The 13,646-nt window shown below is 48.6% G+C and overlaps 1 protein-coding gene across 5 annotated transcripts in view; it reads left to right on the top strand.

Annotated features, from left to right (window-relative positions):
• The window catches only part of RPS6KB1 (ribosomal protein S6 kinase B1), a 59,956-nt gene that overhangs the window by 10,011 nt on the left and 36,299 nt on the right, over window positions 1-13,646 (top strand). For all 5 annotated transcript variants that reach the window (XM_069971791.1, XM_069971793.1, XM_069971792.1 and 2 more), the window contains exons 2-13: window positions 2,195-2,241; window positions 3,778-3,898; window positions 4,658-4,726; window positions 5,632-5,779; window positions 6,297-6,354; window positions 6,803-6,903; window positions 7,343-7,433; window positions 9,511-9,601; window positions 10,438-10,545; window positions 10,784-10,846; window positions 11,064-11,141; window positions 11,329-11,436. In XM_069971791.1, coding sequence (XP_069827892.1) covers window positions 2,195-2,241; window positions 3,778-3,898; window positions 4,658-4,726; window positions 5,632-5,779; window positions 6,297-6,354; window positions 6,803-6,903; window positions 7,343-7,433; window positions 9,511-9,601; window positions 10,438-10,545; window positions 10,784-10,846; window positions 11,064-11,141; window positions 11,329-11,436 — 1,083 coding nt within the window. The remainder of the gene's footprint in view (window positions 1-2,194; window positions 2,242-3,777; window positions 3,899-4,657; window positions 4,727-5,631; window positions 5,780-6,296; window positions 6,355-6,802; window positions 6,904-7,342; window positions 7,434-9,510; window positions 9,602-10,437; window positions 10,546-10,783; window positions 10,847-11,063; window positions 11,142-11,328; window positions 11,437-13,646) is intronic.

The following is a 13,646-nucleotide window of genomic DNA, read 5'->3' as shown; positions in this document are numbered from 1 at the left end:
ATATCTCAGGGTCAGCAGGTTTATGGCCTCCTATCTCAGGGTCAGCAGGTGTATGGCCTCCTATCTCAGGGTCAGCAGGTGTATGGCCTCCTATCTCAGGGTCAGCAGGTGTATGGGGGGGTCCTATCTCAGGGTCAGCAGGTGTATGGCCTCCTATCTCAGGGTCAGCAGGTGTATGGCCTCCTATCTCAGGGTCAGCAGGTGTATGGCCTCCTATCTCAGGGTCAGCAGGTGTATGGGGTCCTATCTCAGGGTCAGCAGGTGTATGGGGTCCTATCTCAGGGTCAGCAGGTTATGGCGTCCTATCTCAGGGTCAGCAGGTTATGGCGTCCTATCTCAGGGTCAGCAGGTGTATGGCGTCCTATCTCAGGGTCAGCAGGTGTATGGCGTCCTATCTCAGGGTCAGCAGGTGTATGGCGTCCTATCTCAGGGTCAGCAGGTGTATGGCGTCCTATCTCAGGGTCAGCAGGGGTATGGCCTCCTATCTCAGGGTCAGCAGGTGTATGGCCTCCTATCTCAGGGTCAGCAGGTGTATGGCCTCCTATCTCAGGGTCAGCAGGTGTATGGGGGGGTCCTATCTCAGGGTCAGCAGGTGTATGGCCTCCTATCTCAGGGTCAGCAGGTGTATGGCCTCCTATCTCAGGGTCAGCAGGTGTATGGGGGGGTCCTATCTCGGGGTCAGCAGGTTATGGCGTCCTATCTCAGGGTCAGCAGGTTATGGCGTCCTATCTCAGGGTCAGCAGGTGTATGGCGTCCTATCTCAGGGTCAGCAGGTGTATAGCGTCCTATCTCAGGGTCAACAGGTGTATGGCGTCCTATCTCAGGGTCAGCAGGGTTATGGCGTCCTATCTCAGGGTCAGCAGGTGTATGGCCTCCTATCTCAGGGTCAGTAGGTTATGGCGTCCTATCTCAGGGTCAGTAGGATTATGGCGTCCTATCTCAGGGTCAGCAGGTGTATGGCGTCCTATCTCAGGGTCAGCAGGGTTATGGCGTCCTATCTCAGGGTCAGCAGGGTTATGGCGTCCTATCTCAGGGTCAGCAGGTTATGGCGTCCTATCTCAGGGTCAGCAGGTTATGGCGTCCTATCTCAGGGTCAGCAGGTGTATGGCGTCCTATCTCAGGGTCAGTAGGTTATGGCGTCCTATCTCAGGGTCAGCAGGTGTATGGCGTCCTATCTCAGGGTCAGCAGGGTTATGGCGTCCTATCTCAGGGTCAGCAGGTGTATGGCGTCCTATCTCAGGGTCAGCAGGTTATGGCGTCCTATCTCAGGGTCAGCAGGTGTATGGCGTCCTATCTCAGGGTCAGCAGGTGTATGGGGTCCTATCTCAGGGTCAGCAGGTGTATGCCGTCCTATCTCAGGGTCACATATACTAGTGACAGAGAAGCTGAGCAGGATGATGGATCCCTTACATTGTCCTGTGCTGCTGATCCAGAGATCTCCTCCTGTATAACATGGACAGTATGTAGTCCTCTCCATTATGTGCTTGTGCTCAGTAGTCCTCTATATTAATGAGAACCAGCTCCCTCTGGATGCTGATTGGCAGTTGTCCATGTGTACAGTTCATAGGCAGACAGCTGTCAATCAGCAGCAGGGGGGCGGGTGTAGGGCAGCACATAGGCCAGTGACGGCTAACCACTCCAGCTGTTGCAAAACTACATTTCCCATCACTCCTGAACAACCAAAGATATGGCTTTGGCTGCCAAGGTATGATGGGAATTGTATTTTTGCAACAGCTGGAGTGTCAAGGTTAGCCATCCCTTAGCCATTCTCCTGCACATCAGGAGAACAGCTGAACAGGATATAAACTTAAAGGGGTAGTACGGCGCTCAGCAATTCACAGAATAACACACATTGCAAAGTTATACAACTTTGTAATGTATGTTATGTCTGAATCGCCCCCTTCCCCGTGTCCCCCCACCTGTGTACCCGGAAGTGTGGTGCGCTGTACATAGCTGACGCGTGTCGATCCCCGTCTTCTGTCGATCTTTGGGAGGCCGGCCGACTCGCTGCAGCCGTCCCGCATGCCGGCCCCCCTCTGCAGCGTCATCAGCTTGTGCTCAGCCAATCGCGGTGTGACTGGCCGCACTTCTCTATCCTTCCCTCCATATAGTTATACTGCAGACGCTCGGTTGTGTCGCTGTAGCTTCTAGTCATGTTTGTTCCTGAATGAATAATTGTGTTTCTCTCTTACAGAGCGCTGTGAATGACTTCATGGACCATGGCGGCATGTCGTATGAACTGTAAGTCGTGGCTTTGGTTGATTACTGAATAAGTGTGAGCAGGTCCTGCTAGTTTCTTCATCTGGTATGTGAGAAATGTTTGTGCAAGAGGTGGTGGGTCCCTCTCAGGTTTGGGGCCGGGGGCATGGGGCCCTCTGGGGTTTGGGGCCGGGGGCATGGGGCCCTCTGGGGTTTGGGGCATGGGGCCCTCTGGGGTTTGGGGCATGGGGCCCTCTGGGGTTTGGGGCATGGGGCCCTCTGGGGTTTGGGGCATGGGGCCCTCTGGGGTTTGGGGCATGGGGCCCTCTGGGGTTTGGGGCCGGGGGCATGGGGCCCTCTGGGGTTTGGGGCCGGGGCCATGGGGCCCTCTGGGGTTTGGGGCCGGGGCCATGGGGCCCTCTGGGGTTTGGGGCCGGGGGATTGTTACTGCCTCTAGTTTTCCCGGTGCAGTTGCTTCCAGATTTCCATCTTCCTCTGCAGTTGGGTTTTCCCCTCTTCTTTATGTTCCTGCAGCACTTAAAGGGGCAGCGTCACAAAGAAAATCGGGTCCTCCATGTGCGTCAGTGTTTGATGAGCGGTCGCACTTGGTTGCGGCCTGGAGGGAATACACCATCTTGGGTCACTCATGCTCAGTTCTATCAGTCACATGACCTGTCCCGTTAGTACTGACATTTGGTTGTCACTTCGCAGGCAGCAAGGGGCATTGTGGGAAAGTGTCTGCCCTGTTGCAGTGAATAAATCCATGGGGGATACAAATGGTACAGGGAGGTGGGGTCCTTCAGCATTGATCAGTATAGGCAATCAGTGTTATTATAATATCCTCACATTGCAGATAGAATGGAATAAAATGTGACCAAAAAAGTCTCTCCTTCACATGTAATCTCTGTATCCATTCAGCCGATTCTCTATTGTTACTTTTAATTGTTCTCACTTCGCTTATTCCGGGTATGTTCTCTATTGTTACTTTTAATTGTTCTCACTTCGCTTATTCCGGGTATGTTCTCTATTGTTACTTTTAATTGTTCTCACTTCGCTTATTCCGGGTATGTTCTCTATTGTTTCTCATTGTTCTCTACTTTGCTTATTCCGGGTATGTTCTCTATTGTTTCTCATTGTTCTCACTTCGCTTATTCCGGGTATGTTCTCTATTGTTTCTCATTGTTCTCACTTCGCTTATTCCGGGTATGTTCTCTATTGTTTCTCATTGTTCTCACTTCGCTTATTCCGGGCACATTCTCTATTGTTTCTCATTGTTCTCACTTCGCTTATTCCGGGTATGTTCTCTATTGTTTCTCATTGTTCTCACTTCGCTTATTCCGGGTATGTTCTCTATTGTTTCTCATTGTTCTCACTTCGCTTATTCCGGGTATGTTCTCTATTGTTTCTCATTGTTCTCACTTCGCTTATTCCGGGTATGTTCTCTATTGTTTCTCATTGTTCTCGCTCATTCCAGGCACATTCTCTATTGTTTCTCATTGTTCTCACTTCGCTTATTCCGGGTATGTTCTCTATTGTTTCTCATTGTTCTCGCTCATTCTGTGCACGTTCTCTCTTTAGCGGCATGGAGCATTGTGAGAAGTTTGAGATCTCTGAGACGAGTGTGAATAAGGGCCCAGAGAAGATCCGTCCCGAGTGCTTTGAGCTGCTTCGTGTTCTTGGGAAAGGCGGTTATGGGAAGGTAAGAGCCGCAGCCTGTTCTGCCTTGTTGTTCTGCTGTATCCCTTTATATGATTACTATTGGAGGAGGATGGGGTGCTGCCTGGTGCTGGACCCCCTCCCCCACTGCAGCATTGTTACAGAGTCCTGCGTTCTTGCTGTCTTATAACTCCTCTTTACACTCCAGTCTGTTGCATTGATCCAGACCTCGGCTACTGCCATTAGACCCGGCTTATCTCTGTATTGTCCAGTTACATTTTCCAGACAATTTTTTAATTTTTTTTCAATCCAACTGGTGTCAGAAAGGTGTACATATCTAAAATTTACTCCGGTTTAAAAATGCCCAGTCTTGCAGGACTTATCAGCTGCTGTATGTCCTGCAAGAAGTGGTGTATTGTGTCCCGCACCTCTCCCCCGCCCACTGACAGCTGCCTGCCTATACACAGTATATATACACAGTGTAGATAGACGGCTACTAATCGGCGGCTGCTGGGCAGAGGGACGCTGTGTATGAGGATTACTGAGCGCACACAATGCTGGCCCTATGAAGTTGTCCGTGGGATTTAACGGTTTTCTATCGGGGTTTCATCGCTTTGACAGCAAAAATATCATGTGTGATCTTATTCTTCCTGTCAAAAATGCTGATAGTGCTCATGTGAACAGAGCCTTGTATGACAGCTGGGTTGGGGGGGGGGGAGCCTTTCTCATTATAAGACAGGATTTATCCCTTTCTCTCCATTGTCCCTGAGCAGGGATGTGATAATGTTTGTTTCTTGTGCAGGTATTTCAGGTCCGCAAAGTAATAGGAGCGCATACCGGGAAGATATTTGCCATGAAAGTACTTAAAAAGGTAAGTTCATGTAAGTCAATGACTGCAGCGGCAGGTACTGCGATAGAGGATGGCAGCTAAGGGGCGGTCACCCCGCTGCACAGAACGGGGCTGGGGGTTCAGGTGCGATCAGGCAGGTGAAGGTGTCATAGAGCGGCCGTGCAGCAGGAAGGGCCCTGGTATCGCTTCTTACATGTAATTTCTACATATACTGCGCCCCCTGATCTACTAAACAGCAGGAAATAGCACCATGGGGGAGATTTATCAAACTGGTGTAACGTTAGACTGGCTCTGTTGCCCCCGGCAACCAATCAGATTCCACCTTTCATTTTCTATGAGTCTGTGAGGAATAAAAGGTGGAATCTGATTGGGTCTCACTTTACACCAGTTTGATAAATCTCCCCTATATGTTTATATACAGCATTATATGTGCATTTCCATAATTAGTGTATAGTAGGAATTTGTCTACCTTTTGCTTATGTAATAACATAAAAAAATAGATTTTGGCCGGAGTTCTCCTTTAAGCAGAAGTGAGAACTGACATGAACGAACCTGAAGGAGCCCTCAGTGTTGCCTGAATGCAGTTCTGCTGCAATGCCGGGCACGTCCACCGCATGATGTGTGGCGCTGTGTCTGGTAAACAATGAAAGAGCCGCTGTGCCGCAGCAAGAGCCATGTGCCCCTCAGTCAGCTGATCAGTGATGGTGAAAATCAGGTCTGCGACCGAACTGTCTGTATAAGGGTGCGTTCACACCTACAGGATCCGCAGCAGATTTGATGCTGTGTTCAGTTAAATGAAATCGGCTGCGGATCCGGTTAGTGTGAACGTACCCTAAAGGAGTTGCTTTTCATGACTACGGAGCTTGTACTAACCCTTTCTAGCATTGAAACCTAGTAAATATGGTTCCTTTTTCTTCTGCTCCTAGGCCATGATTGTGCGGAATGCTAAAGACACGGCACACACAAAAGCAGAGCGGAATATTCTGGAAGAAGTCAAGCATCCTTTTATTGTGGACTTAATTTACGCCTTTCAGACCGGTGGGAAGCTCTACCTCATCCTGGAGTATCTTAGCGGTCAGTCGCCCCCGTTCACTCTCACCTGACGCCTCTTCCTTTATGGCGGGTTAGAGGACTTCTCACTGTAGTTCAGTGTCGGCCAATCACTTCTGTAGGGGTTTGTGGACGTGGTCACTTTAGTTACTCGGCCAGTCCCTGCTTGTTACTGACAGACAGAGAGCAGAACTGGGAAACGTTCGGACATGGAATAAAGCCTTGAAGGTTGGAACTCCTGTGGATGCTGCTCAACTCTCCGTTTATGTCAGACATGTCAAGTTTTTATCAATCTGAGGCTGAGTGTTCCCACCTGTACCGATCGGGAGATAGGAAGGAGGAGGAAGCGCTGCAGCGTGGTCTTCTTCTCTCCTGGCTCTACTGATCAGTAAGGGTGTGAACGCTAAGGCTGTGACATGTCTCTATGATGTCTCTGAAATGTCAAAAGTTTTTTAAAACGACCCTTTAATCTTCCCATTGATGTGTTTCTTGTGTGTTCTTTTTAATTTTGCGATAGTAAATTATTTCTCTTTGTATTTAGGTGGAGAACTCTTCATGCAGTTGGAGCGTGAGGGGATATTCATGGAAGATACTGCCTGGTGAGTAAAATGAATGACATTGTTGCTGTTAGGGGCCATTCACACATCCCCAATATATGGAGCCCGGACTGTATACCGTGGAGCAGACCTCGCAGCTCCTGACATGATGGATTCAGAGCTCCCGGCATCATAACCAGTTTATATAGTCCTGCTGCTGTACTGATCTGCTGTGTCGGAGCTGCAGCTCCACTGAGCCAGGATTTTGGGTTCCCGGAGTCCTGCGGATAGGACATAGCTGGGAAAAGCCCTTAAACTCCTCATGGCGTCATGCTACATTGGTCAGTGAAAATTTGCTGAAGATTTCTATATAAATTTTCTGTATTTGCTGTGTATTAATAAAGTGTGTAGGATGTATACATTGGTCAGTGGGAGAATGTGAGATTGGAGGATTCCATGTCTATGCGCACTCTCTCTAGGTTTTATATGAATAATCCTTGTTTGTTTTTAGCTTTTACTTGGCTGAGATCTCGATGGCTCTGGGACATTTGCATCAGAAAGGAATCATTTATCGTGATCTGAAACCGGAGAACATCATGCTCAACCATCAAGGTGGGAACACAGTAACTTGTAGTACAGTCTCTACAGGCTGGATTTAGGGGAAATCTGCTGCTTTTATGCTTCAATGTTTGTTTAAAAAAAAAAAAAAACCTAAGGGAGGTTTGTGATGTAATAAATGAACAAGAAAGGCTGATAATGGCTTTGTGGCTTTACTCACCAGCTGAATCCACCGTCCGTTCTGGTGATCCCTATCGTCTTTGGTTTAGTTGCTGCAGGCATATAATGTTACCATGTGATTCCTTGCAGACAATAGTTTACCCCATTGGTTGGTCTTGCGCCCTTCATTGGTAAAGCCAGTGTTGAGCTGCAGCGGCACCCTGGTAGACGGGACAGCCTCTGGGAGGAGCAGCCTTTCCTGCCTTAGGGCAGTTTTTTTTTTTTACGATCTCAGGAAACAATTTTACATGCGTTTTGTTTCCTCTCTTTCTAGGACATGTTAAACTCACAGATTTTGGACTTTGTAAGGAATCCATTCATGACGGCACAGTAACGCACACGTTTTGTGGAACCATAGAATACATGTAAGTCTTTTTTAAATTCAATATTTTAGTTACCATTTTAGCAGAAACATAAAGGAGCGATGGTGAACGGGGATATTACTGGGAGCCATACTGGAGCCGCATTCTGCCCGAACCAAGATCTGGTATTAATCACAAAGAAACAATTTGAGGTTGAAATCAACGAGAAATCATTGTTTTAAAGGGAGTTTATTGGCAGGTTTATGGCATGGTACCCTGCTAATATCCCGAGAACCCTGCCCAGGATAAAGCTAAAAAAATTGCCTTAGTGCCCCGCGCCCTATAGGGACACATCAGCAGGTCTATCCCTATACGTAAATGGGGAGAAAAATAAGCTGCTATTACTATTAAAATGGCACAGCGGATGAAGGTAAGAAACCCTCACCCTCAGCACTCTGTGCACTATAGGGACACATCTGCAGGAGGGATCGTTTGAACAGAGTTCGGTTCGGGTTCGTACGAACCCGAACTCTCGGTAATGATTCCCGCTGTCTGCACGCTCCGTGGAGAGGGTGGATACAGCGGGAGGACCGCCTGGAAAACTGGGATACAGCCATAGCCATAGGCTGTATCCAAGTTTTCAGGGCGTTACTCCCGCTGGATCCGCCCGCTCCACGGAGCGTGCAGATAGCAGGAATCTGATGCCGAGCGTTTGGATTCATACAAACCCGAACCTCGGCAGTTTCAGACCATCCCTAATCTGCAGGTTAGATGCTTCATCCCTTTTAGTGAAACTAAGTGGGAGTGGAACACCAGGGGCTGCTCCAGCGACATGACGGCCTGCTCCAGGGGCTGCTCCAGCGACATGATGGCCTGCTCCAGGGGCTGCTCCAGCGACGTGACTGCCGGCTCCCGGGGCTGCTCCAGCGACGTGACGGCCGGCTCCCGGGGCTGCTCCAGCGACGTGACGGCCGGCTCCCGGGGCTGCTCCAGGGACGTGACGGCCGGCTCCCGGGGCTGCTCCAGCGACGTGACGGCCGGCTCCCGGGGCTGCTCCAGGGACGTGACGGCCTGCTCCAGGGGCTGCTCCAGCGACGTGACGGCCGGCTCCAGGGGCTGCTCCAGCGACGTGACGGCCGGCTCCCGGGGCTGCTCCAGCGACGTGACGGCCGGCTCCCGGGGCTGCTCCAGCGACGTGACGGCCGGCTCCCGGGGCTGCTCCAGGGACGTGACGGCCGGCTCCAGGGGCTGCTCCAGCGACGTGACGGCCGGCTCCCAGGGCTGCTCCAGCGACGTGACGGCCGGCAGTTTCGGACCATCCCTAATCTGCAGGTTAGATGCTTCATCCCTTTTAGTGAAACTAAGTGGGAGTGGAACACCAGGGGCTGCTCCAGCGACATGATGGCCTGCTCCAGGGGCTGCTCCAGCGACGTGACGGCCGGCTCCCGGGGCTGCTCCAGCGACGTGACGGCCGGCTCCCGGGGCTGCTCCAGGGACGTGACGGCCGGCTCCCGGGGCTGCTCCAGGGACGTGACGGCCTGCTCCAGGGGCTGCTCCAGCGACGTGACGGCCGGCTCCAGGGGCTGCTCCAGCGACGTGACGGCCGGCTCCCAGGGCTGCTCCAGCGACGTGACGGCCGGCTCCCGGGGCTGCTCCAGCGACGTGACGGCCGGCTCCCGGGGCTGCTCCAGCGACGTGACGGCCGGCTCCCGGGGCTGCTCCACTAAAGTCCTCCAACGTTTCAGTTAAAGGCGCTCTCTAGAGAGTTACTCCCCTCTGATCCCCTGCAGCCACACTGTAGACCTAATAATACAGAGAACAAACCCCCCCCCCCCCCCCCCCCCCCCGGACTGTAAAATCTTATGTTCCTTATAAAACATAACATACATCCTGGCAATCAGAGGGTTACATGGGGAGGTCTGAAGGAAGAATGAAGTTGTTGGCTGTGAAATGTGTATTGTAGCTTATTATAGTAGAGAATTGTGCATTTGCAGAAGTAGTAAAAGCATCCAGGGTTTTTTATATAAAGTATCTGTTGGATGTTATCCTGCTTCTCACACCTACTTGGTATTATAAGCGTGTCTGTGTGAGGCTGCACAGTGTCAGCACCCAGGTATAATGGGCTTCTCTTATTTTGCAGGGCTCCTGAGATTCTAATGAGAAGCGGCCACAATCGTGCGGTGGATTGGTGGAGTTTGGGAGCCTTGATGTATGACATGCTAACCGGGGCTGTAAGTTCCTGATGAGGGGTAAACGATTAACAAAACACAGCAATCACTGAGATCAGGGAGATCAGCAAAACACAGCAATCACTGAGATCAGGGAGATCAGCAAAACACAGCAATCACTGAGATCAGGGAGATCAGCAAAACACAGCAATCACTGAGCTCAGGGAGATCAGCAAAACACAGCAATCACCCAGATCAGGGAGATCAGCAAAGCACAGCAATCACCCAGCTCAGGGAGATCAGCAAAACACAGCAATCACTGAGATCGGCAAAACACAGCAATCACTGAGCTCAGGGAGATCAGCAAAACACAGCAGTCACTGAGCTCAGGGAGATCAGCAAAACACAGCAATCACCCAGCTCAGGGAGATCAGCAAAACACAGCAGTCACTGAGCTCAGGGAGATCAGCAAAACACAGCAATCACCCAGCTCAGGGAGATCAGCAAAACACAGCAATCACCCAGCTCAGGGAGATCAGCAAAACACAGCAATCACTGAGCTCAGGGAGATCAGCAAAACACAGCAATCACTGAGCTCAGGGAGATCAGCAAAACACAGCAATCACTGAGCTCAGGGAGATCAGCAAAACACAGCAATCACTGAGCTCAGGGAGATCAGCAAAACACAGCAATCACTGAGCTCAGGGAGATCAGCAAAACACAGCAATCACAGCAAGTAGGGAGCGGTTGATTTTCTCAGGCAACCTCTATAAATCTAAGAACACAAATTTTTTTGCGATTGTACACTATGATTGTAAAATTGTGTGTAGGATACTGACCGTACACTGCAAGCAATCCGGGTCTACTTCTATAACAAGATTTATGTATTTTTTCCTTAGCCGCCATTTACTGGTGAAAACCGTAAGAAGACCATTGACAAAATTCTCAAGTGTAAACTTAACTTGCCCCCCTACCTCACCCAAGAAGCCAGGGATTTACTTAAAAAGGTGCGTACCGGTACACATCTCCCCGACTCTTTACCTTGAAGGGGTCTTCCATCTATTCACTGTGCATAATGAAGAGGTGGTGGGGATCCCAACACTGGGGAGTTTCAGGGTCCACATTCTTGAAATCGAGCGTCTCTGTACCTTAATAATGGGTGTACAGGTGCACCAGTCAGCAGAGGTTAAGGAGGTGGAAGAAAATATTCATGTAGTGTTGTTTTTTCCCTTCTTTCATTGGAAGCTGCTAAAGAGAAATGCTGCCTCACGACTCGGCGCTGGTTTCGGTGATGCCGGGGACGTTCAGGTGAGTGTCCATGCTTTTCTGACCGCTGCTCTTACTGACACTCGTGCTTCCTTCCCTTCTACTTTGTAAGGTGTTTGGGTGCGGTGAGGCGTCCTTTATTCTCCATCACTTCATGGGTTCCTCTCTAGTCTGTGACCCTGCGGACTGCAGCAGTTACCCCACCTAGTGGATGCTCAGAGGCTGCAGGAGAGTTATTGATTATTGGTTTCTGTCTTAGGCTCATCCATTCTTCAGACACATTAATTGGGAAGATCTCTTAGCTCGGAAAGTGGAACCTCCCTTCAAGCCGCTCTTGGTAGGTTTTTGGTTATATATATCAAGAAAGAACATCAAGTAGGACCTGACTTTGTGTCTCGTGTTTTTTTTTTCACTTTATAAAGTAATTGACCTTTGTTTTACGCAGTCAGAACATGTGACTCTTATGGAGAAGATTGCATTAGTAGGTTTTTATAATGTAAACTTGCTTCCCTCTCTCCTTAAAGCAATCTGAGGAGGACGTGAGCCAGTTTGATTCCAAGTTTACACGGCAGACCCCAGTGGACAGTCCAGATGATGCCACCCTCAGTGAAAGTGCCAATCAAGTGTTTTTGGTAAGTTACCTGCCGTGAATGAAACCTAGAAAATTGGCAGCAGAAAAAGCCCCCTGGTCCATGTAGTCCACCCTTCATAGTATTTCCTTCCTCATCATCTTAGGATAGATATACGTATATACCAGGCAGATAAGATATATGTATATACCAGGCAGGTTACATTCACTTACTGTAGATTTACCAACCACATCTGCTGGAAGGTTGTTCCAAGCTTCTGTTTTCTCATATTCTGATCTTTTCCACAACTGAACTGCAGCTTCCATTGTTTTTACCACTTATCTGGTAAAGAAAGTCAACAGAAACAGACAAACCTACCAACCCTTCTATTATATCACTAACCCTTCTCCTATATCACTATCCTTACCTACCAACCCTTCTCCTATGTCACTATCCTTACCCACCAACCCTTCTCCTATGTCACTATCCTTACCCACCAACCCTTCTCCTATCTCACTATCCTTACCCACCAACCATTCACCTATGTCACTATCCTTACCTACCAACCCTTCTCCTATGTCACTATCCTTACCTACCAACCCTTCTCCTATGTCACTATCCTTACCTACCAACCCTTCTCCTATGTCACTATCCTTACCTACCAACCCTTCTCCTATGTCACTATCCTTACCTACCAACCCTTCTCCTATTTCACTATCCTTACCCACCAACCCTTCTCCTATGTCACTATCCTTACCTACCAACCCTTCTCCTATGTCACTATCCTTACCTACCAACCATTCTTGTATATCACTATCCTTTCCTACTAAACCTTCTATGTCACAAACCTAAAATAAAAAGAACTGGATCCAGAATACACTCCATTAACAACACCCTTCTGATATCCATCCTTCATCCAACCTTCCAAGTCCAATTCTTAAGAACTTCTCTATCATCTCTTTATGTGGCACTGTCTCAAGGGCTTTCCTGAAGTCCAGATAGGCGATATCTCTAGTCACCTTCATCCAGCACTTTTGTGGCATTATAAAATCAATAAGATTAGTCTGCCATGATCTGCCTACAGTAAAGCCATGCTGGTTTTGGATCCATCAAGTTGTTGTTTCTTAGTATCACTGTCGTGAATTTTTTTTTTTTTGCAGAAATCAATAGTCCAGGCGATTTTAGGAAACTTTGTAATTGGGTTTATTATCCGAAAAATGCATTTTTATCATGAAAAAGCAGTTTGAAGCTCTCCCCCCTGTCTTAATTGTTCTCCTATGGAGAGAGCTAAAGGAAAGACCAAAACAGGACAACAAAGAGTTAATCTACAAATCCCTCACGGGATATGTCCTGTGACAGTCACCAGTGACCTGTCTGAGCTCGGATTACAGCTGTCACCCAGCTCCGCCTGTAATCCTCTGTTATCTGCTTTCTGCTGCGGGCTAGCTCCCTCCTTCCTCCTCCCCCCTCCCCTCTCCATAGAGCAGACAGGGGACGTCTCCTGCAACAAGTCACAATTTTCAGATTTTTTGGAGTGGATGAAAAAGAGGAAGGAGGGGGGGACCTGGGAAAAGGCTTTTTACATGCAGATAATGGCAGATTTGGCTAATAAACCCAATTACAAAGTTTCTTAAAATCGCCTGGACTATTGATTTCTGCAAAAAAAAAATACGACAGTGACTCTTTAACCCTTTAAGGACATGGCCCATTTTCGTTTTTACGTTTTCGGTTTTTCCTCCTTGTGTTTAAAAGGTCATAGCACTTGCATTTTTCCACCTAGAAACCCACATGAGCCCTTATTTTTTGTGTCACTAATTGTACTTTGCAATTACAGGCTGAATTTTTGCATAAAGTACACTGCGAAACCAGAAAAAAATTCAATGTGTGGTGAAATTGAAAAAAAAAAAACGCATTTCTTTTATTTGGGGGGTATGTGTTTTTACGCCATTCGCCCTGTGGTAAAACTGACTTGTTATATATGTTCCTCAAGTCGTTACGATTAAAACGATATATAACATGTATAACTTATATTGTATCTGATGGCCTGTAAAAAATTCAAACCGTTGTTAACCAATATACGTTCCTTAAAATCGCTCCATTCCCAGGCTTATAACGCTTTTATCCTTTGATCTATGGGGCTGTGCGAGGTGTCATTTTTTGCGCCATGATGTGATCTTTCTATCGGTACCTTGATTGCGCATATACGACTTTTTGATCGCTTTATATTACATTTTTTCTGGATTTGATGCGACCAAAAATGCGCAATTTTGCAC

Source organism: Dendropsophus ebraccatus, chromosome 5 (genome assembly GCF_027789765.1).
Source record: "Dendropsophus ebraccatus isolate aDenEbr1 chromosome 5, aDenEbr1.pat, whole genome shotgun sequence".
Taxonomy (NCBI): domain Eukaryota; kingdom Metazoa; phylum Chordata; class Amphibia; order Anura; family Hylidae; genus Dendropsophus; species Dendropsophus ebraccatus.
The sequence above is the reverse complement of the archived record's forward strand: the minus strand, read 5'-3'. Positions and strand labels throughout refer to the sequence as shown.